The sequence below is a fragment of the Zonotrichia leucophrys genome, chromosome 1, assembly GCF_028769735.1.
Source record: "Zonotrichia leucophrys gambelii isolate GWCS_2022_RI chromosome 1, RI_Zleu_2.0, whole genome shotgun sequence".
NCBI classification, from domain to species: Eukaryota; Metazoa; Chordata; class Aves; order Passeriformes; family Passerellidae; genus Zonotrichia; species Zonotrichia leucophrys.
In genome coordinates, this window is record NC_088169.1 from 28630789 (window position 1) to 28656252 (window position 25464).

The window sequence follows — 25464 nt, forward strand, 5'->3', positions numbered from 1 at the left end:
CTTTCATAAAACCAGTATTAATGAAATCCTTTACACCATTATGTCAGCTTGCAGCTGACTTTATGGGATCTATTGATGCTTCAAGTGACAAAATGCTACAGCATCTGACTAAATTTAGGAAGTAAAAGAGAAAGGCAGACCTATAATCATTGCCCACACAAAGAAAAAATGGAGGCATCGTGCCAGTTCTTGCATTAGCTATCCTAAATATCTTAAGATATTTCTTCCACATCAATAAATTTACACTGCACTATTAAAAAATGGCATAACTACTCCACTCTTGATTTCAGGGTGCAATACAATTGTTGCTTCAATGCTCTAACATAAAAAAATTCTATAGATCTGGAAAAATTATGAAATGCAGTCTGAAAATGTAGCAAGGAGCTGAATTTGGGACAATGCACCTACTATGCTTGCCATGCTCCCATAATTCTTCAAATACATACCACAGAGGGTCACAGAAGGACTTTAATCTACAAGGCCAGAAAACTGCAAGATAATTTTTTTTTTTTGTCCACACCAGAAAGGTACAGCATTACAATGAATGCAACTCTCTTGACCTTTTTTAAATTATCCTATCTACCCTTTGCACTTTTATATAAGAACTACTATATGTTCATTTGCATATTGCTCATCTCTTCCTCTAGTTTGAAACATGACATACTTTAGCATTTCATGAACTATCCCATTTATTACAGAACAGTAAAAGGACCTTAGATCAAAAGGAAAGTACTATACTTTAGTGACTGTGCAATAGTATGGACTGGGCTCCCCAGCGACTGTGTCATGGCATGTTCATTAGAAATTTATATATGTCACAAAAAATTATGAAATGCAAGGTTTTAGGATCATGGTGGTGAAAATAATTCCTGGTACCTCACAGAAAGCTAAGGACTGGTAAGATTTCTGATTGAGATTTTCTTTGGTGAATATAACTTATCAAGAAAATCTTCTATAAGCACCAGGAAAGCATTAGATATTTCGTGTAAAATTTTAAGGTTTAGTTATTCAAGACTTCACAAATACTCAGGCAGCTCTTAGGCCCCTTAGTCATAACAACTTTAAAGATATGATCTAATCCTCACAGAAGTGCCTTTGCATTTAACAAGTGTTGGTTCCTTGCCTGTCCCTCCAACAGGTTATGCAAGATTAGGTTCAATTTTCTTTCACTTTCACCATTTACAAAATTTCTCAGGATCCTCTGACCTCAACATCCCACGGGCTCGCGGATCACTCTGGAAGGCATGAGGAGAACGGAGGAGAGAGGATTGTGGAAAATGCTCTTCCTCCCCTCTTTTTTTTCCCTCTGCACAGCTGATTGATCAATCAACCTAATCTGCCCAGTCTACCCAGTCTTCATGACCAAATAGAAAATGGCTATAGAGTGCACATATCATTTCCATAATACTTTGTTCCCTCAGTATGTTTGCCAGAACTTCTTGAGACCAATCAGGCAGATCAGTGAGATGATGAATGCCTTTGATATAATTGAATATAAAATATAATCGAATTTTTTTTTAAAAAGTGATTGGAATAACACAAGTCTACATTTAGCGCTAGAGGTTAAAGAATGTGCTACAGAAGCTTCATCCACGCAGTATTTGTATTCTGTGGGTGATTACTGTTGTCAGCAAGGGCAGTGAGGGCTGAAGGAAAGAGCAGCCAACATTTTAACAAACAAGTATCTTCTGCATGGTTTTAGTACCACATATTCCAAGATCCTGCTTTTTACTTTGAGGTGATGGCAAAAGAAACTGCTGTCCAAAGATCAGATACGGACTGATATTTCAATTGAATGGTTTACAATGACAGGAATTTTTTTCTTTATTAATATTGCACAACTTTTAAGAAGAGTACTAATGTGTGATTCATAAAAGGGATTTTATTGGCCTGCTCAACCCTCAAAGAGGAGAAGATTTCCCATTTGGGCTTAAAGTGTTCTCAAGGTTTTGACAAATTGTGTAAAATAATCAAACTTAATTCCTTATGACTAATCAAATCAAACTACATTCACTTTAATTCTGTAGGAGTGCCTCAATTCAGGGGTTTACTGCTTTTTTTCCCTTTTAACATTAATTCCTTTAATTAATTCATATGAACATTTTAGAGAACGCCTATACATTAATTTCTCTCTCATTATTAATCATTAAACAATTTCATTACTGTCCCAAGAGTATTCAAACTTCACAATACCACACCCTTTTCAGGGTTTTTTGCTTCATTTTGGAATATCTGCAGTGCACCTTAAACCACTGAGAGAAGTATCATTGTAGTAGTAAAAGTAGTAGTAGTATTAGTAGTAGGTAGTAGTGATAATGGTGGTTGTAGTTAGAAGGAAAATTTAAATGTGGCCTAGAATTACCAGGAGAAAATGATCCTTGGGATAATACGAAAAATCACAGTAGAATTACATTACTGTAGAGCTGAGATTCTAGAGATTAAGGAAGGTGTTGTGGTTGCCACCTCTGGTCAAGCAGCAAGGGCCAGATGAGCCCAGGCACGTTCCACGCGGTAATACTGGGATCATATTCCAATATTAAGGAGCAAAAATTATTAAGTTTTATACTCCAAAACCAGGAAGTATTTGCATGGGTGTCTAGTTCCTAAACAGGTAAACTTGTATTTTTACTTCATTGCAAATGCAAGCTTCACTCTGATATGCTGTTTTTCCCATATACTATTTTCCACAGTATTACCAATCACAAAATCAGTATCTGCATGATACGGATCAGTATCTGTTATCTGTTTCTGTATAATCTGTATAATCAGTATCCGTTATCTCTTTGTTTTGACTGGAGCTTCAGGAGAATTAAGATTGTTGAAGATCTCATGTTCCTTCTTTGAGGATTTCTGCGTTCTTTTCAATTTCATTTTGGCTTGCTGATTTGCTCTCTACCACCAGAACGTCCAAATTAGATAAAACAGAAATGCAGCACCTGCCTGAGAGCAGTCTGCACCATGGGAGCAGGCGCTGCTTACCTGTTTGACCGCGTACAGGAGGCGCCCGTAGCAGTACATCATGACCAGCACCGGGACAGCCAAGCAGAAGATGAACAGACAGATGATGTAGGACGTGGACTCGGCCGACTCCGAGGACCAGCGTACTGAACAGCTCGTGCCTGCACCTTCTACCCCATAACTGCTCCAACCAAGCAGAGGTGGCACGGTCCAGACCAAGGAATAAATCCAAGAACCACCGACAGCCAGCAGAGCCTTGCGGAAATCATCGCTGCGCTTGTGGCACAGGGTGAGAGTGCTGTATCGCTCGTAGGACAGCACCGCCAGGGAGATCAGCGACACGACACCTGCAATGAACCCAGCAATAGAAATGTTCACTTCCATTATTTTGCATGTATCCATTCCAAGTCCCAAGAAAGCAGACGGTTTTTTCGGTTATTATGCATTTGAAGCAACAGTGAAAACTATTTCCATTATTCTCTATATGTTAATCCTCACTGCTCCTGGTGGCTCTGTCCATCCTGTCAAATTTTGTTTAACTCAGATTTATCTTACATTGGAAGACTTTTATACTTGACAGATATTCATCTTCTAGTCAGGTTTTCAGCTTTATCTGTTTTAGTATTACTCAGGAGAAATCCATTTTCTATCTGAGCAAATAAAATGGTGAAAGATTCCCTTGATAAATCTATTCAACTTTTTAAATCCATGAGCATTTAAAAATAGTGTATTGACTTTTACAGGGAAAAAAATGCCATATATTTAAGACTGGGAGTCTGAAAGTGAAAGAAGCTTTTGCTTCTTTTGCTCTCCCCATCAGCTAGATGAACCTTCAGTTTTGACCACTCATATATGGAAAAAACAGACAACCACATCATGACTGAGATATGGCAAGCTGCAACTTTATTTACATACATATTACACAATCAGGTTTAAAAGTGATTTAGGTCAATATTAAGCCCTAGGTGTCATAAACCCATTATATCTTACAGAGGAAGGCTTTAAAATTCTGGTTGTAGGATACTTCCATTCTCTTTTTCAAGTTTTAGCAGCCAAGCCCCTCTTCAAAACTCTATAGTTTTCCATGGTAGGTTCTTAGTCACAGCTCAATGGAGAGGGGTTTGTTATTTCCTATGGTTTTCTTCTCCTTGCAGCTTCCTTGAAATTCTGTGTGACAAAACACTGGATACCACTCCCAGGACTTATGACAGAAGGAACTTGTTTTGAAGAGCTTTAAAACCATATTTTAAAACCATGTTTTCCAATATGCTTTCCAGTCCCCTTCCTTTTGCTCCTGTAAGAAGAAAAACCTGAATAGATCAATGTCAGTCCAGCTCTCCATGAGTTTTTTCTTGATCTTTGCTAATAGCAGCAGCCAACTATACAGCAGCACTGAGATATATAGCCTGCCAAAATTCTCTACTTTTGAGTGGTACCTACTCCCAGAAAATGGGTTAAAAGGAAAGGTGCTCTTCAGGGCAATCCATAGCTGTAATCCATTTTCCCCATTTAACTGTCAGCTTCTCCTATAGCTGTTTCCCAGGCATGAAGTAGAGGTGAGTCAGAGACTTCCCTTGGGAATAGCACTACTCCATCCTTTACCTGGGAATGAAACCCACACACAGACCCACACAGGGCACAGTGGGATATTTTCCCCAGGCACAGCATTTTGCTCCACTTTTCCTTACAATTCAGTGACTAATTTCTGAGTTAACTGGATGCAGGCACAGCTATTTCTGTCATGCTGACAATTTGCAGTTACTTAATGCAGAGCTGGGTAGGCAAAGGACCCATGGGAAATGCAAGCACTGCTTGCTGCAATAGGATGCCTTATTTCTCAGGGGGAAAGAAAGCAAAAGGGTGTGTGGAGAAGGCGACTTTTGAAGAAGAAATGTCTTTCTTGTTACAAGAGTCTACTAAATTATTTTCTGTACATTACTAGGAAGTCAGTCCTAAAGAGTAGATACATTTACAGCTGTAATAGCTCCACTAAATTCAGGTGACTTATAAACTTGCTTTAAAGCTAGGCTACTTTAGAGACAGGGAGACTTTCTCACCATCCCTCACCTAACCTGATTTCCTACATAACACCACTCTTGAAAGCCTTTGGACTCGAAAGCAAAGAATCTACTACTCTCTTCATGCTCCCAGCCCACACTTAATTATCTTCACTTTCTTAGCATTGCTGCTTTCCATATTTTTATCTGCTTGACTAAAGAGCTCCTCTCTATCAAAACATTTAGCTCATGTAGGCACCTAAGGCAAAAATCCAGATTTTATATTTGAAATTTAGGCCTCTGTCAGGTGTTACAGATCTATTTCTGTTCTTTAGATTAGACAATCATGGACTAACAGAAAACTGTCTCAGAACAAGAAATCTCTCCCTTCCCAGCTGGGTGCTGTACAGCAAGGATCTATTGTTCTCACTGTACCTCTGATGGCAATTGAGACTGCATTTTCCCTACTTTGATGAGACAGCAAGTGAGCTGTACTTTTGTGGAGCATATCCTACATTCCTGCATGTGTGGGGCTGCCTAGAAAACCCAGACAGGATGTTCAGATTTCCCAAGCTTGGGGCTCTGCTTCCTGGATTTCTGCTTTCACCGTGGGCTCTCAGGACCAGCCTGGCTGCCAGCTCTGCCTGCTCATCCCTGTGGCTGTGCCACTGCCCAGCAGCTTCTTCTGGTGTGTATTGTCGTGATTTATGGCATCATTTACACCACGAATGCAGGATTACTTGTTTTCAGACGCAGAAAAGTTCTGTCTTCCACCAGCATAGAATTAATGTTCAGATATTAAATTAGGATCATGGTGATGTCAGTCAAGAGTAAATCAAATATTAGCAATCAGACAAACGCACACAAGTTGCCTTTAAATTATAGAAAATAATTTTCTTCTCTATATAGAAGAAAATTCATGACATTTAATTGCACATCTTGGCAGGAGCCAATTCATCTTTGCTCAACTTGTTATTGAGTCCCACTGACATGACACAAACTACACTTTTCTCTGGAGGACAAAAATTGTAATTTATGGAATCCCAGACCACAAAAGCTCATGAAAAAATTCCATTATTTTCAAGTTCAGCACAGTAAGACTTCAAGGTTTGAACTTTTTAATAACACTACAATTAATACCACTACACACTGATTTCTATTACTTTCAAGACAAGGGAAAATGAGGAGTACATTGAAGAGGTAATTCATAAGCAATAAAAGAATTCAACATTCTTTATGTAGTTCAAACTTAGTAAGTCCAACTAACTTTTCAGAAAAATTAGAATTACTTTGAAAGAACTGGTGCTTTGAAAGACAAAAATATAAATTCAAATCCAAAATCCAAATAAAAAATTAACAAGTACAAGTAGCTTTTTCCAACAGAGAGATACATTTGGTTGAAATGGCTGAGAGTAATTAAAGCACCTATTACACAGGTGAGGAAGAAACAGGAACAACAGAGGGCTCTGTAACCCCCTCTGTTACTTTGTGTGACATTGGGTAGTGAACACAAAGTCACAAGACATGCCCCAACAATGCGGCTCCATCCGACCTTGTTGATGGAGGGCATTTCACCTTAACACAGAAGCCAAGACTGATCAAAACAAAACTACATCAAGAGTAACCTTGTTGCAATGTTGGGACAGAGCAGCTCCAGTGTCCCTGGTTGCTAAGAATATTCTCAGTTTTTGAATTAACAAAAAACCCAACCAAACAGTTGTTTTTTTTAAAATCTCACTCTTTTATTAGTTCAGTAACTGAATCCTGGAAATACACCACTATTCTTTCATCAGTTATAACAGATACTCGTGTATTTGACTGAAACAACATTGTTTCATAAAAAAAGGCAAAACCAGGTTTTGTGTTCAAAACTTAATTTAACAATGGCTGGAAATAAAATATGATGATCGGGTTTACATGACCTGTCAGCTTGCAGTGAATGAGCTGCCAGCAAAGAACCTGATGATTGCCTTGTCCTTTACATGCTTTTCTTGAGCATCCAGTGTCATCCTCTCCATAATTTTTCCAGGTACTGACTTTAGACTAACAGGCTTGTAGTTTCCTCAGCCCTTCCTCATGACCTTCTTGTAATCTGTTTTGGCTAAAGTGGAATAAAGCCTCCCAGTTTTCATTATGCTTCCTAGCCTTGCATACAGAGTTTTCTTAATGCCAGGTGCACTTAACAGTTGTGACCTTTGTTAGAAATCCTGCAGCTATCTGGTATTCTACTTTATGCACTATCTGTTGCAGTTGGACGAACTAGTGAGAATCTCAGCTTAAAAACAAAACGCAATTAAATACTTTAGGATTGTCTCTAAAGAAAATACTTGAGTGCAATCTCCACAGCACTAACAACCAAAAAACAAATTAAAAAAATTAATGCAAGCTATAAAAAGAAGAAAATAATTGTAATTTTTATGCCAATGTTTTATTTATTGAGTAGTAACATTTATGACTATGTAGACTGTGTATATTAATTTCAAATGAATAATTTTTTCTAGAACTGCAACAAAATTAGGTTCACAAATTGCAAATCTAAATGCAATTTGCTTCCAACAAACATTTAGAGCCTCTAGCTGATACCTAGACAAATAACTCCACAGGAGTCAATCATATTGAGAAATGTAATTTGCTCCCCCAACATTTCATGTACACATAGGAACAAAAATGAGATTCTCACTGAACAGTACTGAAAAATGTCAAAAATTCCTGTATGCAGATTGCATTACAGGAATAGATAATTATTCAAAAGTTAACCATGGAAATATGTGACTTTGATACTAGCTGGGTGTGGAGCATAAACCTTGCTACATGGCAATTAGGTGCAGTGAGCAGAGTGCACGGAATTTAATTTCAAGTCATAAACCAGGAGAGACATCTATTTATAGGGCTATCATCTGAGACATTATCTATTATTTACTTTTATTTAAGGATCTGTACATTTCTCCCTGGCAGCACAGCAGAGAGTATGCTGTAAAAGGCACAGCAAATCATTACACTTTGTTCCCATGGGTTCTAGCTAAAAGTGTTACATTTTCTTATTCATTTTTGATGGTTTATGCTGCTCACTGATGTAGTAACTGGAAAGGAGATGCAGCTCACCCATGGTCTGGAAGCTATGAAAAACTGAGAATCCCAGGAATTCAGCCTACACTGGATCAATGTTTTGACTTCTAATTTAGACACATATGCCCCCTCAAATGGCCTCTAGGTCATTAGACTACATCATGGTTTGAGTCCTGGGGCTTCCTGGAGCAGTACTGATTGCATGTGGAAAGGGATACCCTGCACTATGTTCAGTTATCAACACTGACTGCCAGGACAAAGTCAGGGTGGTGGCCGTTCCCATGCCCGGCACCACCTGGTTTCTCCAGATGAAGAAAAGCTGTTGGGCACTTTCTGCAGTCAGCACTCCTGTTCCCAAGCCTGAGACAATGAAAACCATGATGGACAAATCCCCCAAAAGCTGGATAATCTGTGCTGTGATGCCTGTTTTTTTCCCAGATCACTGTGGTTCAGTTCCATGCGACACGACCACTTTGAACTGTTCCGCCCTGCTCCACCTGGCTCCACTCTGCTCCTTTTGGCTCAGCTTGGCTGGAACCAGGCTCCCCTCCACCCTTCTGTTCCCCACAGATGCTTCCTGCCCCACCGCTGCTTTTCAGCCCAGTGTCTTGGACACAAGGCTGCCACTTCAGAACCATGTCGCCAAGCCGTGTCTTGGAGGAACTGGGAAGGGGACAGGCAGTGGCAACAGAGGACAGGGTCCACACAGCTCATCCCAGCAATCCCCCCCGTGAAGAGAGAGACAAAATGACACACTTCCAGGGTGGCACTCACCTTTTCTTTCCCCCGAAACCATACCTGCAGTGATGATGCAAGTGTTACGGAATAGCAACCTGGACACATCCAAACAGTGCTGAGCTGCACCCCCTCTCCACAGCCAGGACACCTGGGAAGGACAACATGCAGCTGGAAGTGCAAGGGGAACGTGAACCAGCAGCTGGCAGCAGCTGGGACCACCAAAAGTTGCACCTTTCCTTTTGAAGTCAGGCCACCATGGACTGTGAACTCGGAGACACAGCAAGCAAGGAAGAGCACTGTGCTGGAAGGACATTGGTAGAGGTGGAAGAGGAATGCTCTGGTCTCCACTTACAAATGCTGTGCTGGTAAATACTTAACAGGAGAAACAGGTAGGTCTCAGAAATGTTATGCATCATAACATAGCTATGTTCCCTTCTTTCTAATCCCTCATTTTTCAGCTGCTAAATCTGCTGTTTCATTAGCTGGAAAACATGCTAAAAAGCTCTGTGGCACAATAAGATAGAGGAAGTTAGATTGGGATACACCCCAAGTTGAGAATATTGGGGAATCCTGTGTTGAAGTATTCTTCTGCTGTTTTTTCTGGATGATACCTTTCATTGTGCTTACCCATGGACGTAAAAGCCAGAAGAATAGCACTAAGAAACAGCTCTCTTCAAATGAAGCCTCTTAATACCTCAAATCTCACATTCTGAGCTTAATTAGAAGTTGTTCTACTGAATGATGTTACATAAATATGTTATTGAGTTATACAAAGCTCATTTGATCAATGACTCAGTACTGTTTTCAAGGGAAATAACTTTCCTGAATATAAATGAAAGCCTTTCTGATAGTTCTCTACAGAAATAAAATACTCCACACATGAAAATGAAACATAAAAAATTTAAGCAACTTAAAAGTCATGACATTTCCAACATATTTGCACTTCTGTATCTCCTTAGAAGTCTTTCTGAAAACATATCTTAGTATCATCTGCCAGGGACTATGCATGAAATACAATTTGTAAGTCTAGTATTCACAAGAGAGGTTTAGAAGCAGCGAGATGTAAAAAAAAAAAAAATAAAACAGTCTTTTTCTAATGGTTGCTTATTCTTCAGTTACAATTCTGTTGCTCTGGGCCAAAGCATCTTACCTAACAATTGCCAGAGCATCAGAGACTTTGTAAGAGCAATCCATTCTATCATCACCTTTGTTTCCATTTTCTATATACCACTCAACGTTAATACTTTTAAGTAAAACTCTTGGGCTCTGCTTCCATTAAAATCAATACATTTCTTCCACAAAACCACAGTGGTACTCACTCCAGTAGTTGCTGCCATCAGAGATTTCTTTGCAAGCAAGGAGGTAAGAATACTATAATGATAAAAGCAGAAACTTTCAAAAGTTGACTGATTGACTTGGTTTTCTCATAGCATATTGTCCTGGGGTGACTTCAAGATGCTGAATTGTATCCCCATTCATCTGTTTAGCCCAGTAAAAAGTTCTGCACCTTTCAAACTAGATCTGAGGGCAAAGGGGGTGAGAAGGAAAAGCAGCAGAATTTTTTTCCCAGCTGTATTCAAAACACAGAGATAAGCAGTGCTCTCAGAGTTCTCTGCTCTGCAGATGGACAAGGAGCTTCCCCTTGCTGTTTTTGCTGGTTTTTCTCTCATTACCTGAGGCCAGAAGGTTTTTTGGAACTGTTCAGCCATTGTTCATCCAGGGAACACCAGGATTATCATCTGGGGCCCCCCCAAGCTGCACTGTGCCTGGGTCACTGGACCCGAGCTCCAGAGAGACCGAGAAAGGCAAGGACACCCCCACAACAAGGACTCTGAACTGCAAAAGGACTCTCTTTGAATTTGCCATCTCTTCAGAACAACGAGAGGTTCCACTATTTAATATTACTCATTTTCTCATGTTTGTGAATACTTTGCTTGTTGAATCAACAGGTTTTTTCCACTTTTCTTGAAGGAGATTTATGTCTCCTGAACCAATGTGGGAAGGAGCCGCTTGAATTTGCTTTCTAGAGGGACCCCTTTGGAGTTTTCCTCCCAAATTTGCCCTAAACCAAGACACATATGCACTTTATTAAAATATGAAAAACTCCTAAGTCACAGCATCACAGAGGAAAAAAGAACAAAACTTTTTAATTGTTTAAATAAAAATTAAAATTCCATTTTGCCTTCTAGCTCTGAGTCTCACAGCAGACATTTCATTGCTAGGGAAAAATCTATGTCATATACAGTCTCCAGTGAGGTTCTGCAGGTTACACTTCTTTTCCCATTATACTGGAATTGCCAAAAAGTGGCAGCGAGAATGTTGATTGGTCTGGGAAATCTGGGATAGGCAGCCTGAATGAAACAGATTCAGTTAAATTGATAGAACACAGTTAAGTTAGATAGCAATTAGTTAGATAGCATTGACAGTAGGGGTAGTGGGAAGGTACCATAAAATGAGCAAATTTGAGAGAGAAACACGTCAGAGATTGTGAATATGGGATTTCACAAAATATTATTATCAAAGGTTCTAGTTTTTGTTGAGGGGGTTTGGTGTTTGGGTTTGGTTTTTTTTTTTTTTTAATTTTTTGTGATGAGAAACACAAATGAATATTCAGAAGGGATTCAAACAGGTCTGGAGAGTGGCAGACATAAATGGATACTGCTCCTTCTTCACTAAACCTCCAGAACTTTGTCCACTTTTTCCTTTTCTGTACCAAACAGAGTTCAGATGAATGGACTCAAAGTGAGGTCTGGGCTTGGAGGACAACCACCCAGTAGTAGTCTGACTTGCCTGAAGTTCAGTGAATAAAGAAATCACAGCAGAACTTTTATGATATAGCAAAAGCACAATGTGAATATAACAACTGATAAGTTCAGGGCTAATACAAAGGATATGAACTTCAGAGGAGTGGATGGATGCCTCAAAAACTGACAGAGGCAGCTGAGAATGGGGTGTGCTTCAAAACACTATTGACTTTATTTGGATATGCCTATTAAATATTTGTATGATAAACATAGAATAAATGGTCAAAAAATTAAATATTCTTTAATAGACTCTTATTCTAGTTGCTGACACACACTAGTCATCAGAGCACATTTTCCTTTTGATTTTCAACCCATTAAAAGAATTTCTGCTTATTTGAAATTGAGAAAATATTTCCCACAATAATTTGTTGAACGTTAGCAGTTACAACCATTTTCCAAATACAGGCTACCTCAGATATCAACTATTCAATTTGAATAGAAATAAATCCACCAATTGCCATTTATCTAATGCCTGCAATTATCTGTTCTCTTTCACTAAGATGACTTGGAATCATGAGTCCATTAGAACAGACAATCATTCCCTTCTCCAAAGAAATATCTTCCTGCTTAACTCTAATGGGAGTCACAGTTTAAGATTGCACTTGAAAGAAATTACTGAAAAATCTCTGTTGGATCCAACCCTGCTGGGAGAAATATGACAATAAGCATTACTGGTCCTATTCAATAAATCTTTCTTGCTCTTTTCTCAATGGTCATTTCTGTGGTTCATCCTTTGTACAACATACCCTTTTCTTTGTGTTTGGTGGTGTCTTCAATACAGACAACATGTATTACTTTTAATAGGAAAAAAATATCTTGGGTTTTTTCCTCTTTCTTCCCTCCTTCTTTTCTGAATTTTTAAAGGTGTTTATTTTGTGCTTTTAAGGTGGTCTTAATTCCTAGCTGTATCTGGTGACTTAATGTGCATCACTGAATACTAATATATTTTTCTGCAATGTTATTAATATGCCTATCCATCCAAACAACAAATTCCCAGTGGCATAAGCAGTGCAAAGAATTCCCTTTTGCATCTCAATGATACCAGCATAGTACAGAAACATCCCTGAACGTTCACTTCTGTCTCACTTTCCATGTGTTAGGCAGGACCCGTTTGCATTCTGGAAAGCAGGCTGGCCCTGGCAAATTCAGCTTCCTGACCTGGCTGCCTCCATATTAGTGTATTTATTCTGCTGCCTTAAGGAATCGGAATAAGAAATGTCAGCACTAGATGGAGCTCCTGTACAGCAACATCTCGGGAAAAATCTTTGGGGCTTGCGTGCACGAGGAAAGCAGGAATGGATGTGCAGCCCCGACGCAGCAGCAGGACACTCTCAGGGCAGTCAGGTTCACTGCTGCATCCCCATGCCCACACCATCCTGGAGGGACCCCGTCTCCTGCCAGGACTGCTCCTTTTGAAACGTGGGGGCATCCCCAGGACCTTCCTTCATGCCGAGGATGTGCGCAGCTGTAATACATCACATGCAGTCTCAGGGGGTTTCTGCATGTGGGACATGGCACCAAATCAGCTAAGAGGTGAAATGACAGGGTTAGGATCTGCTAGCCAGAGAGCCAAGTGTCCACCAGAGCACACAACCAACGTCTTTCCAACGAGCTCCCCCTTTTGCACTGAATCCAACTGCTTATTTTTAATAATAAACATATATTTACACAGATTTTCTATAATCTGGGGGGTTTCTTTGGCAGTCAACATTCCTAGGGGTGGAGCACACTACAAATGCTAACTCTTCTGAGTCAAGTTTTTCATAACGTCTGGTGGTCAAACTGGTTTTTATTCTAATCAGATATTAACTGGTCAATAAATAGCCATATCTGATGCTATGAATGCAGTCTCAAAATATGATGACCAGGCTTTGAGCTGGGATATTCTTGTGCAGCTTTACATCCCTACAATCTCACATGGTGTGGAGGTGAGCTGAGAAGGCTGCTCCTGTCTCTATCCAAGATCACTGTGATGGCTGAAGCATGTGCAAAGAGGAAAAGCAGTATTCCCCACTCCTTAACCCCTCAAAAGGACCTCAAAGAGGAGATCTTTTCCTACATCCATTAAAAAATTAAAATATAATCAATGCAGACAGAAATTCTTTGCAGTACATTTTCACCCAATAGTAAGTCTAATCTTCAGCACTGGATAGATGGGTGGAAATTGCACCAGAAAGTGTAGCAGTGGAGGTGTGACATATTGGGGCAAGTGTGGCTATCATGGAGGGAAGCCATACCATACTTAATACATACATACATACTTAATTCATCAGAGGTCCTTGACAGCACCGTGCAGACAGGCCTGATGCCTACTTGGATAAAACCTACTTGGATTTTCAAACAACTTTGACTAGCCCAAAGGCTTTTAAGGATAGTAAGCTGCCATTCAATAACAGAAATCTTCATGTGAATGAATAATTAAATAGAGGTAGGAAATAAAAAACAGGAGAAAAAAATTAGTTTTCTTAGTGGAAACTGTGGATAGCAAAGTTCCCCATGGATCTGTCCTAGGCCCTGGGCTATTCATCACATTAATAAATGATCTGGGGAAGATAGGAAAAAGTGACAAGTTTTCTGATTGTACTACTCAAAATAACTCAAAATCAACAAAAACTGACTCTGAAGTACTGCAGCACAGCCACATGAAACAGAGCCATCGAGCAGATGAGATGCAGTACTGATGTAAACTGCCATATGTGGAAGAAAACAGACCTGGCCTTAAATACACAGCAATTGTTTCTGACTTACTGTTCTGCAAAGAGAGTTATGATAGAGAACTTTACACAAACCACTTCCACTAAGCAGCAATGCTCAGCAACTTTTAGAAAAGCAAACATCAGGACTTATTAGAGCAGGAAAACAGAGAAAAGAAAGAAAAGGTGAGCAGGGAAAGATTATTTAGTGTTTCCTAAAATAAGTGGTTTTCAAATTAAATCATCATGTTGCAGACTCCGAATAAACAAACTCGAGAAGATACTTCTCTTTGCATAGTACATAGTTAGTACACAGTTAATAAGTAGAATTTCTTTATATATTATATTTTGCATACCAAAATTTTGCAGGTTTCCTGAGAGCAAGGGAATGGGAGATAAACACAGGAAGAACTATTAGATTCAAAAGTACTGCTCCAGGGAAGATAGGTGTCCCTACACCACAAATCACAGGCTGTGGTACTTCATATTGGAAAAATATGATTGGATGCTGAAAATTATCCCAGCTTTAAGTTTAGTATTCTAGAAGAATAGCTAGGCAAAATACTTTGAATGGCATATACTTGATATCTGTACAAAAAACACTTTGCAAGGCATAACTTATTGAAATGATAAGAAAAAACAATTACAGCACAGTAAGAGGATAATACCTGCTTGTATCTGATATCAGTATTTCTTTTCCAAAGGTCTGAGTGCCCACAACCCTAGAAAAGATATTAATTTGTAAAATTCTTAGTCATTCTCAAATTCCTTGTTAAACAGCACTTGGTGCACTGACCTATAGAGAGAAACTGCTCCATGAAGCAAACCAGATGGTGATATGCTACTATCTACTGCTCTTATCTCAGCGTATATTAAGCTAAGGCTTTATCTTGCCGCATAACCTGCTTTCTACCCATTAGAAAAAGTCTATTTAAATTCTGACTGACATATTTATCTGGCAGCCTTTCATCCTACTCCTGTGATGTGGTCTTTGCCTCTCTCAAGGATATTAAATAGAAATACATTTTCAGTTTTGAGATATAGTAAAGCAATCCTCAGCAAAATCATGCAGCCACTGCTGGACCTTGGCCCTCTTGCACTGCCACACGTTTTTTCTTGAAAATTGAGCAGATTAAAAACAGTGCAAAATTTCAAAGTTTGGATAAATTAGAGCAAATTGTTTTGATTTGTTAGAATGGAGAAGAGTCACTTGGCGCACCATAGTCAGTATACAGAACATACTGAAAATATATACACAAATGCCATGTACATACTCCACTCTTTCACTGAGAGGCAGAATTTATAACTTGTCCTCACTGCCATATTAACTCCTACCCTAGAACTGTTTCTAATTAACTCCTGCTGGGCTCACACTGGGGCAGACAGGGATGGGGATGGCCACCAGCCTCCCATGCAGTGCCTGCTCTGCTGCCAGCAGTGCAGGGGAGAGCAGTGCCCACCCTGCTCTGCCTTGGTAGCCTGCTGGGCACTGCCCAAACAGCTCACCTAATTTCATTAGGGTGATTAAACACTCCCTCTAAAGAGGTCCCCTGGTAACCCCACAAACAGCCTGAATGCAGAACACAACCCCCAAACTGTAAATCTGGCAAACAATAATGCTTCAGTGTGCACATGCACATAAGGATTAAGTCTGACCTTTGTGTGTTCTAAAATTCTCATAAGGTCAAGTTCAACGGGATTATCTATGGGTTTGTAAAATTCATACTATTTCTCAGCTGAAAGCAAATCTTGCCAGATGTTAATGTGCTATTCCAGCACTCAGAGGTCTGTACAACTCAGACAACTCTTAGATATTAAGTAATAAAATGCCATATATGTGAATTAACTAATGGTTTTGAATTTTAGAAATCACCAAAGTCCTAATCTAAGCAAGGTTTTACATAGCTTTTGATTTGTAAAGATGATTGATCTATTCCTTATGAAATTTTTTACAATCAAGTCCTCTTTTTGTTACCTTGTGTTCTGATAGCCACTTGGTCCTGAACAAATTTCTACTGTTATAAATCTCTACAAAAATAATTCAACATAGAGAAGTCTCCTTCTTTTGATTCATCTGAAGCCTGTCAACTTTGATTCCTTTGACTTTGATTCTTGCCATAATTATCTACAATTTCTGCTTTTAATTGCATTAGTGAAACCAATAGAAACAAAGAAGAGGAGCAGGGGAAAGAAACAATAGAAGACATAATTGAAAAACAACACTAGAGGATTAGAATGTCTGCCTCCAATAAAACACTGAGAAATAGATGTAAAGATTGCTAGCTCAACCCAGTGAGTCTCTATCTTCCTGCTTTGTGGCTGCTATACTTTCTCAAGGAACAGCTGAAGTTTGTATCTGACCACAGGACAAGATTGTACTTCATCATATTGGAATCTGTGAAATAGGCTTAAGAAACTGCAAATAGGAGAAGTAACATCATTTTACAACATGATGGGAAGACTTGTTGGTGGAAATAGCCCAGAGCAATTCAGCCTGATGTTGACAGCTGGCACAAGAAACCTTCAGCTGAAGCAGGTGAAATCAGGTATAATGGTAGAAAAGATGGTACCCAGGTGACCTTGACAGAAGCATTACCATCCAGACCATGGAGAGATGCCTGGGGAGTCAGCAGCCCCAGGGACCTGAGGTTTCACCCTTGCGTGGGGTGATCCCCTGATCGCATCCCCTGATCCTTGCTGGGCCAGCACAGCACGGAGGGGAGACAGGGACAAACAGGTCCCACACTGCTCAGGAGGGAAAGCACAGCAACATCTTACAGAAATGGCATGGGCACATGTCTCATGGGAGTGAAATGCCTACTCAGAGTGGTACTCTGCATTTGCTGTCTGCAGATTCCAAATGTTCCTCCTGTCTGTATCAATTATGGGAAAGTCTATAGCAGACAGAGGTAATTTTGAATTAGTTTTAAAAAAGCCCAAACAACCCGTAACAAAACCAAATCCACAAATCTCCCAGTATTGGGAGGCATTTGGTTTATTTAAGAAGTGAATCATGTTAGCTGAGAAATCCACAGAAGCAATTAAGTGGTCTGTGACTCAGTAGAGACGGAGTTTATTGACATTACTGAATCTTTAATTTCAGAAGCAGTTTCTCAGCTAGTGTGGATATGTAGAAAATCACAAATGTAAACAGAATACTTTCAGCTCTCAAATAAACTTGTTTTTCTTTTTTAGAGTCAGCACACTAATTTAACAAAATTATTTTCTCACTTAATGCACTTTTAAAATTAGAAACATAGCAGCAACACTAACATAAAAAAGCCCCAAGCAATAGGAAAAAGAACTTTATAGATATCACCTATTATTATGTCATTATTTGGAACTGTGTCAATGGTTCTGTAGCCTTTTTATCACTGAAAGACTGTAAATTTCATTTGCTTACTGGACTGGAAGATTCTGCTTCCTAAAAGGAAAAAGATATAGAAGATTAATGTCTTGAGTTAGGAAATGGTCACTAGGTGTGTGACTTGGATGTGAACAGCCAAAGATAATATCCTCTCTCTGGCATACTTCAGGGGCTACAAAGGAAACCTAAAAGTTTTCCAAAACTAATTCTGTTCAGATGTGTCAGCATGTGGATGGTCTTAACAGTTCCTAGAGTTTATTAAACACTAGAGATTATTAAATTCTATTAAACACTATTAAACACAATTAAACACTAGAGATTATTAAACACTATTAAACACATAGTTAAAAAATATGATTTAATAGCCCTTCACATGCAAAGTCTGTTGCTTCCTAATGTGGTTTTGACTGAATATTGCTTATTTACTGGCCTCTATTTTATTTCAATATACCCACCGAGGGACCAAAAAGCCAGCAACATTTTAATGACTTATTTTTCCACATGTATGTGACGTGACTACCAACAGAGCTGGTTTCTGCCTTTTCCTAAATTAAAAGAAAACCAACATCAGACATAGCCTTGTCTGGGTTAATGCCATGACCCAGGATTAGGGAAAAGGGCCTGGAAATATCAAGGATTAAACTTGAACTCTGACAAAAATGCTGTTTCACCATCTCCAGCAGTGCTTATAGCCATGACCTTTTAGACTCAATTCACCATCAGGATAATTCTGCAAGAATTCAAACACAGTCTTTGCCTTTAAACTCTTGTTTGAGGTGTCCATGTGAAGTGATGTTGTTTGTATATTTCTTTGTATAAAGTCTCCAGCATTCTGCCATGTGTGCCCATAACACAGAAACAAAAGAATGCAGCTGTGCTGCAGGATGGCTGTCCAACTGGAAAGGATCAAACACTGGCAGAAATCTGTAGTCACTTGCACATGCACAGAAACAGACCTTGGGCACAAGCAGAACACTTTTTTGCACTGACAGCTGACATCTGTACACAAAAAATGCCAAAAGGCTGATCGATTTCCTTACAGAATTCTTCTGTTCTTGTGTTCTTCTTTTCAGGGACACACACACACACACAAACTGTTGTCCAGCCTTCATTGTTATTATTTCTGCATAAATAATAACAATGACAGACACCAAGTCACACAGTTTTTGCTGTTTTCTTTTGTACAGGCATCAGGAAACGGACTCTAAATTCTTGATCACACAACAGAACATGTCAGAAAACATTAAGGATAGCAGCTGAGGGAAAAAATGTTTCCATCTACACGTGGCTGCTGGTGCGAACTGAGGGTACCTGAGGATGTTTTCAGAGCACTCTCCAGCTCCTGTTTGAGCCATTGCTTGAATTTCTGCAGTGGTGAAAGATGAGAGAGGGGAGGAGGAGGGAAGTCTGGGGGTTCTTAAGCACAGGATCTTAACACTGTTAGCATCAACAGCTATAGTCTGCAACACCTTGTAAATGGGTATATTGAATGACACTGTCCTGCTTTTCGGCTAGGGTAGAGTTAATTTCTTCTCAGTAGCTCTCACAGTACTATGTTTTCTATTCAGAATGAGAATGGTCTTGATAACACACTGATATTTTGGGGGTTTTTGCTAAATCATGTTTATCCTAGGTTTTTTTTCCTTGTCTCATGGTCTGCCAGTGAGGAGGTGCACAAATGAAACTGTAAGGGAGCCTAGCTGGAACAGGTGACCTAACCAAAGGGATATTTCAGACCACAGAACAACATGCCCAATATATAAGCTGAGAGGAGTTACCCAGAAAGGCAGCTGGTAAGGGTCTGACATTGATCAGCAGGTGGTGAGAAACTGCATTGTGCACCAATATTTCCCCTCTTATATTGTCATCATTGTTATTGTTTACCATTATTATTATTTATCTTCAATTATTAAACTGTTCTTATCTCAACAAAAAATTTTGCTTTGATTCTCCTCCCCATTCCCCAGGGAGAAGAGAGGAGGGCTTGAGCAAGGGGCTGCACAGTGCTTCACCTCCAGCCCAGCACACATCTTGGGTGATACTCTGATGTAACCAAGGCAAAACCTTCTCTTATCTCCAGAAGGTGTTAAAGTGCCTACCAGAGTGAAGTCTCTGATTTCAGGAATAACATTCAAAGTAGGACATTAGGTCTTCCCTTTTCACTTTCTTTTTCAAGGCATGATTCCTTCTTTATCATGTTGTCCAAAAGTTTTGCCCAAGTTGTCCCCCTCCTTTAAGCATGAAAATTAAATGCAGAACTCCAGCACTCTTGCTCTACAAATTACCTGCAGAAAGAGCTGACAGCATTTTCCCTACATTATGAATTTGAGACTGTAAAATTGGTAAGAGGACTAGGACAACTCTTCATGGAAACACATCAAACATCTTAAAAATGCTCACTCTAGCACAACTATTCTAGGAAATTTCAACTCTGTACACTAATGCATATAGGAAAGAGAAATTCCTGAAAATATCCTGGAAGAGGATACTAAAGTGGGGAGGGAACTATAAGCAAAAGTAGGAAAATTAGAAAAAGAAAAAAGAAGTAATAAACATCCCATTTGTGAGGGTCATCTCATGACGTCAGAGAGGTACAGAGCAGATATCCACCCCTGAGTTTGGGTTCCTTTCATAGTCCATGCAGATAATGGGTGCATGGAGGACACATCTCATATCTCCCTGAAGGGAACATCTCAGATGTGTTGAACAGTGTGCATGCTGGCAGTACAGATCTGGTTTTCTATTGATTATAAAAAAGCCTTGGGGATTGGAAAATGTCTGGTTTTAGTCAAACGATTCCCATCTGTCTCTAAGGGGTTGAGCATTTCATTTTTTCCAAGTAAGTATGGCCCTGAGAAGTGTATTTAATAACATACACTTTCTTCATTGATTAGTTATTTAAATAAAAAAGTATAGCAGGCTAACTTTGGTTTCTCTAAAGAAGAGATGCCAAAAGAGGAATTCAGATTACATATCTTCTTAATAAATACTTTTGTATTTTTGTTTACTATAGAAATCTAATACATATCAAGTGATGGAAATTACGTAGAAAAATTCAGGATAAACTGTCTACTGTTACACTGTATTAAAATAACTAAATCCCTCTAGGTCATGACAGCATTTCTCCTCTTTTTTTTTAGATAAAGAGACTGTAAACACTTTTGACTCATTCCCATGAGTCAGGCACTGGTTTTCCCCCCTCTCTGAACCAGCTGATTATTTCTGATACTGACCAACTACTGAGGAAAGCTTGTGTGGGTCACAATGACTGCAGGCATAACAGAGTCTGTGCACTTCAAACAGAGAATGTTTTCAGGGTCTGTTGCAGAACTGTTTTCCTAAGCAATACTGATTAGTCGTGTTTGCTACCAGAAATATCACCTTTAATGCCATCCCAAGCCCACTAGGAAAGGAGCAATCAATGATGAGTGGGCAAGTGAGGGGCTGCTAAGAGTGGTTTTGCACTGGGAGATGAGTACTTGCTGCATCAAAGCTCAGAAAACATCAGATGAGCTCTTGCAGGATCAAGCCAAGTGAGATGGTGTCTTTTATGTAGAAAAAAACATATCTTTTCACAGAAGAGTTGTTTATTACATCTGAAATCTCAGCTGCATCCCATAAACAGAGAGTTTCCAGTATGTCAGAAGTTTATGCCCTAAATGTAAGTACCTTAGTTTAATGCAGTGAGTCTAAGACATAGCATATAAAATAAAGGTAAAATACTAAGAAGAAAAATTATTTGTTTATGATCACGAGGTAGCTGAACTTTAAAGCAAAATCATGAGCAGCTCCATATCTCATTCATTGTGCTCTCTGGCAGTTTACAAGGGAGTAAATCGATAACAGCTTTAATATGACTGAAAAGATTATCTACCCACTGAGTTCAGTACAGGGTTTCTAAAAAGGCTGAAGTCCTCATTTAGGTATGACCTTGAGTTATCAATGGACATTAGGACACATCTACATGCCTTACTTCAGTTCAAATAGGACTGTGGCCCTCTGCTGCACCCAGGACTGACAGGATGCTGTGGGGGAAAACACAGACATCAAGTCACACAGCTTTTGTATGACATAGGCATCTCTGGCTCCTCTAGAATGGTGATGGTCTTTTACACAACACTAACCAGAATTAATTTTTTACAATGAAATATTGGAAACAACTTCTTGGCCAAGCTGCCAGGTATTTTAAGCACCATGAAGGTTAAGAAAGAGAAAAACAACCAGCTGAAAACAAGAGCTGAGTTCAACAGGCACAAAAATTTCCCTGCTAGTAATGTGCCTTGGAAATTTGCCAGCAGTAGAATCTAGTGTTGGATTTCTGTAGCCAGAGACAGCTTTGTCTTTTTCATATGTATCAATCTACTTAATATTTAATCCTAATATGACATGGCATGGAGTAGTGGTTCTAAAAATGAACTCCAGAAATCATCTGAGCTCAAATTCTGCCTGTCCTACATGTTTGCATTAGTCGAAGTATCTTGAGAAAAGAAAATTTTTTTTTCTGAAAGTTTGCATCTGTCCAGAGACTTGAAATGTTTAATAAGGCACTGTGCAGATATTACATGTGAGATGGTCAAAACCGCCAGACAAACCTAATCTTAGGATGGCATGTCACTTCCTGTATATGTGGTCTCTAAGGGAGTGCCTTAAAAATAATAATTTTTCCTAAATTAAAATCTAAGTCTTAGTCATTTCATGATACATTTAATCATCCTTTTTTTTACCTTGCCAGCAAAGTTTACTGAGAGTTCAGCTGTGAAAATAGATCCTGTCCCTTTGTCACTTTCCATGTTTGCTTAAATGTATAACCATGAGCCTGTCGAACCATGATGAAGTGGTGTGTAATGGCAGCAAATTTTTAAAATCCATCCATTTCCCCAACTCAGTGACATGTGCAATTTCCACTGCAGTGACCTACTTAACAGAGCTACAATCAAGGACGAGCACCAGGGCAAAATCATTTACTCTGGGAACAGACCTTGCTGTTTCTCCCCTAGCTCCATTCCTGGTGCTTCCCCAAATCAAATAAGACAGCTTATACTTCCAAAGCAGATCGCACAGTATTTAATTTTCTCCTTAAAACCCCCATTACATGCTTATAAATCAGCATCTGCACTTCCCCTTAGCTTCCAAACCTTGTGCTTTCCACATACGGTTTGAAATCACAAAGCAGATATAGGGATAGCAGCAAGTAATTAAACCAAAAAACTACACTTTGTCCATCATTTTCCTCCCCTCGTGGTCATTCTTGGGTCATGGCTTTTCAGTGCAATGGATTGCCTGGTAAACAGCTTCCTCAATTTCCCACTAGGTGACATCAACGTACATGGCACTGTCAATACTGCTGGGAGGGGAATCAGAAGGGCTCTCCAGATCACCTCCCAGGCATGTGATTTTTTAAAAAGTGATCTCTCACCTTGTGTTCACATTTGAAACAAATCCCAGCTTTCTACTTTCACTCCCTCAGGTTTCATCCAAGCCACAGACCTGAAGGATAACACCTTCACTCTCCATTTGGTTTAAAACACAAAGGAGGCTTTCACCTTATCACAAAACAAGTGGGAGGGGTGGGAAATGACCTTAAAAGTACAGTCCTGCTAGAAGATTTGCAAGAATGAAGTGCATTTATAAATATTTTAACAGTTTGAATTTGGTTTAGGTGTGTCTTACAGATCATTAAATAATCACTAAGTCATGAAGATTAGTTGCCCGCCTAAAGTTTCTTCATGATTTAGAAAAATACTGCAGTTAGAAAAAAAACAAAAAAAGGAAAAAAAACCCTGTGTGTATCTTCATTATCTTCATTTTGTACAAGAAAGTGCAATTCTAGTGGGGCCACTGAACTTAGAGCATCACAGAACCATCAAGCTTGTAAGAGACCTTCAAGATTATCTAGTCCAACCAGCAACCCAGCACCACCATCATTACCCCAAAACCATATCCCTAAACACTTAACATCATTAACACTTAACATCATTAACAGTATGTTCCTATACTGTTATTTGTCCTAGAAGGATCATCTACCCCATTACAAAAAATAACCCCAAACAGATAAGAATATTGAAGCATTTACTCTTACCAATCTTGATGCTGAACTTCAGTTCATCTTAATTACCTTTCCTATTAAACATTTCTTTTCTGGATCTTAGCATCCTTTCTCTTGTCTTTGATGGGCCAAAATCAGACCTGAGGTATCGAGGATGGAAAGCTAATTTTTTAGCTAATAAATGACTGAGATTGTTTTAGGAATAGCTAAAGAATGAATAATTATATTTATCAACAGATAAAATTTGTTTGTAAAGACACATAAATATTAGGCAATCTTCTATTGTTATTTGCTTTTACTGATGCTATATCCTAATCAGTATTGTTTATTTATAATTCTGCAAGCAAACTTCTTCATTATGCCCTTTGTACACTCTAATGAAAGAACATATGTGAGTGCTGCAAGACTTTCACATGAACTATGCACAGTTTAATAACTACCTGCATTTAGGTAGTTATTAAGTATCAGCTTCGCAGGATACCCCATTGACAGCACCAACATCACTCAGAGGAGCTGAGGTCCCCTTTGACATTCCAAGTTTTGCTGTTCTGTTAGCTTGTGTGTTCCTTGATAATCTAATCAATTTTAAAAATCACAGCAGAAACTATCACATGAAAACAGGTATCACAATAGCACAGAAATCTGCACTCCTGCCATGCATCCAATTCATGTATATCTGACTTTGAAGAATTGTTCCACAAGCAGAACACCCTGGCAGAAACTAACCCATTTGCAGGTTTAATTCCACGGTCAGTGTGATGGTAACTCACATGTATTCAGGCAGAAGCCAGCAGGCTCAAAAGGGCACCTTTAACATACCTTTTTGTCTAAGCCCTTGAACACCTACCTCTTTTTCTCCCTCTCTTCAAATGTTATTCCTCCCTCCCACTGGTAAATAATAAGAAGAAAGCTCAAAGTATGGAGAAAAGAAACAGTCCTGGCTTCTTTCTGCCTGAGAAAACTACTTACAGAAATACTGGAATATATAAAACACAAAAAAATGGAAATGAAACCTGGAAGAAGACCGTCATTCTGCTCAGCACAGAATGATAACAAACCTACCAAAACAACAAACCTACCAAACTGAAAACAACCTACCAAAACAAGGTACTCTTGACCATAAAGTCTATTTTTGGATGGCCAAAGTGCTCATATGTTACAAGCATTCCTAACTCCTTAGACTTCACTTTGGGCAAAGCAGCATTTTCCCAGAGGAAGCTGACAGGATGAGTTAATGATCATGAGTGGAGCAGACATATGAGGAAAGGACAGGTACCAGAGACACACCATTGGAAGTAGCAAAGAGTTTAAAATTCAGGTAGAGAACATGTGTTTGCATTCAGCACCTGATTCCACATCAATAGCTGTTGGGAGCACTTCTTGGGTCAAGGGGCCTACACAAGACATGCTGCAACCCAGGGTTGGAGAAGAGCCAGGAATGTGTTTGTCCTGTCCTCGTGGCCTGGAGGCAGCAAAGCAAGGACGTAGAGCAAGAGGGAGCTGTGCCAAGTCCCCTGGTCTGTGTTGGATAAGGATCACACTAGACATGCACCCACAGGCCAGTTCATGCTTTAGTGGATCTTTTTATGAATGTAGGAATAAATGAAGAAAGGGTCATTGCTTGGTGATGCCACAGGCCTCATCCTTGGAGGGATGAAGGCTGCCCTCTGAGTGTTCATTGCCCTTTATCTTCTTTTAATAATTAAAAAAAAAAATCCAATTACAACACTTACATCTAGTAGTGCAAAAGGTGGTTGCAAAAACATTTTGTCTGGACAGGAGGACAACACTGAAT

At 39.3% G+C, this 25464-nt stretch overlaps 1 protein-coding gene across 1 annotated transcript in view; it reads right to left on the bottom strand.

The window, feature by feature from the left end:
• LOC135446301 (pinopsin-like) overlaps window positions 1-25464 on the bottom strand; it is a 78033-nt gene that overhangs the window by 46665 nt on the left and 5904 nt on the right. The window contains exon 3 of the mRNA XM_064710080.1: window positions 2980-3305. Within this exon, the coding sequence (XP_064566150.1) occupies window positions 2980-3305 (326 nt within the window). The remainder of the gene's footprint in view (window positions 1-2979; window positions 3306-25464) is intronic.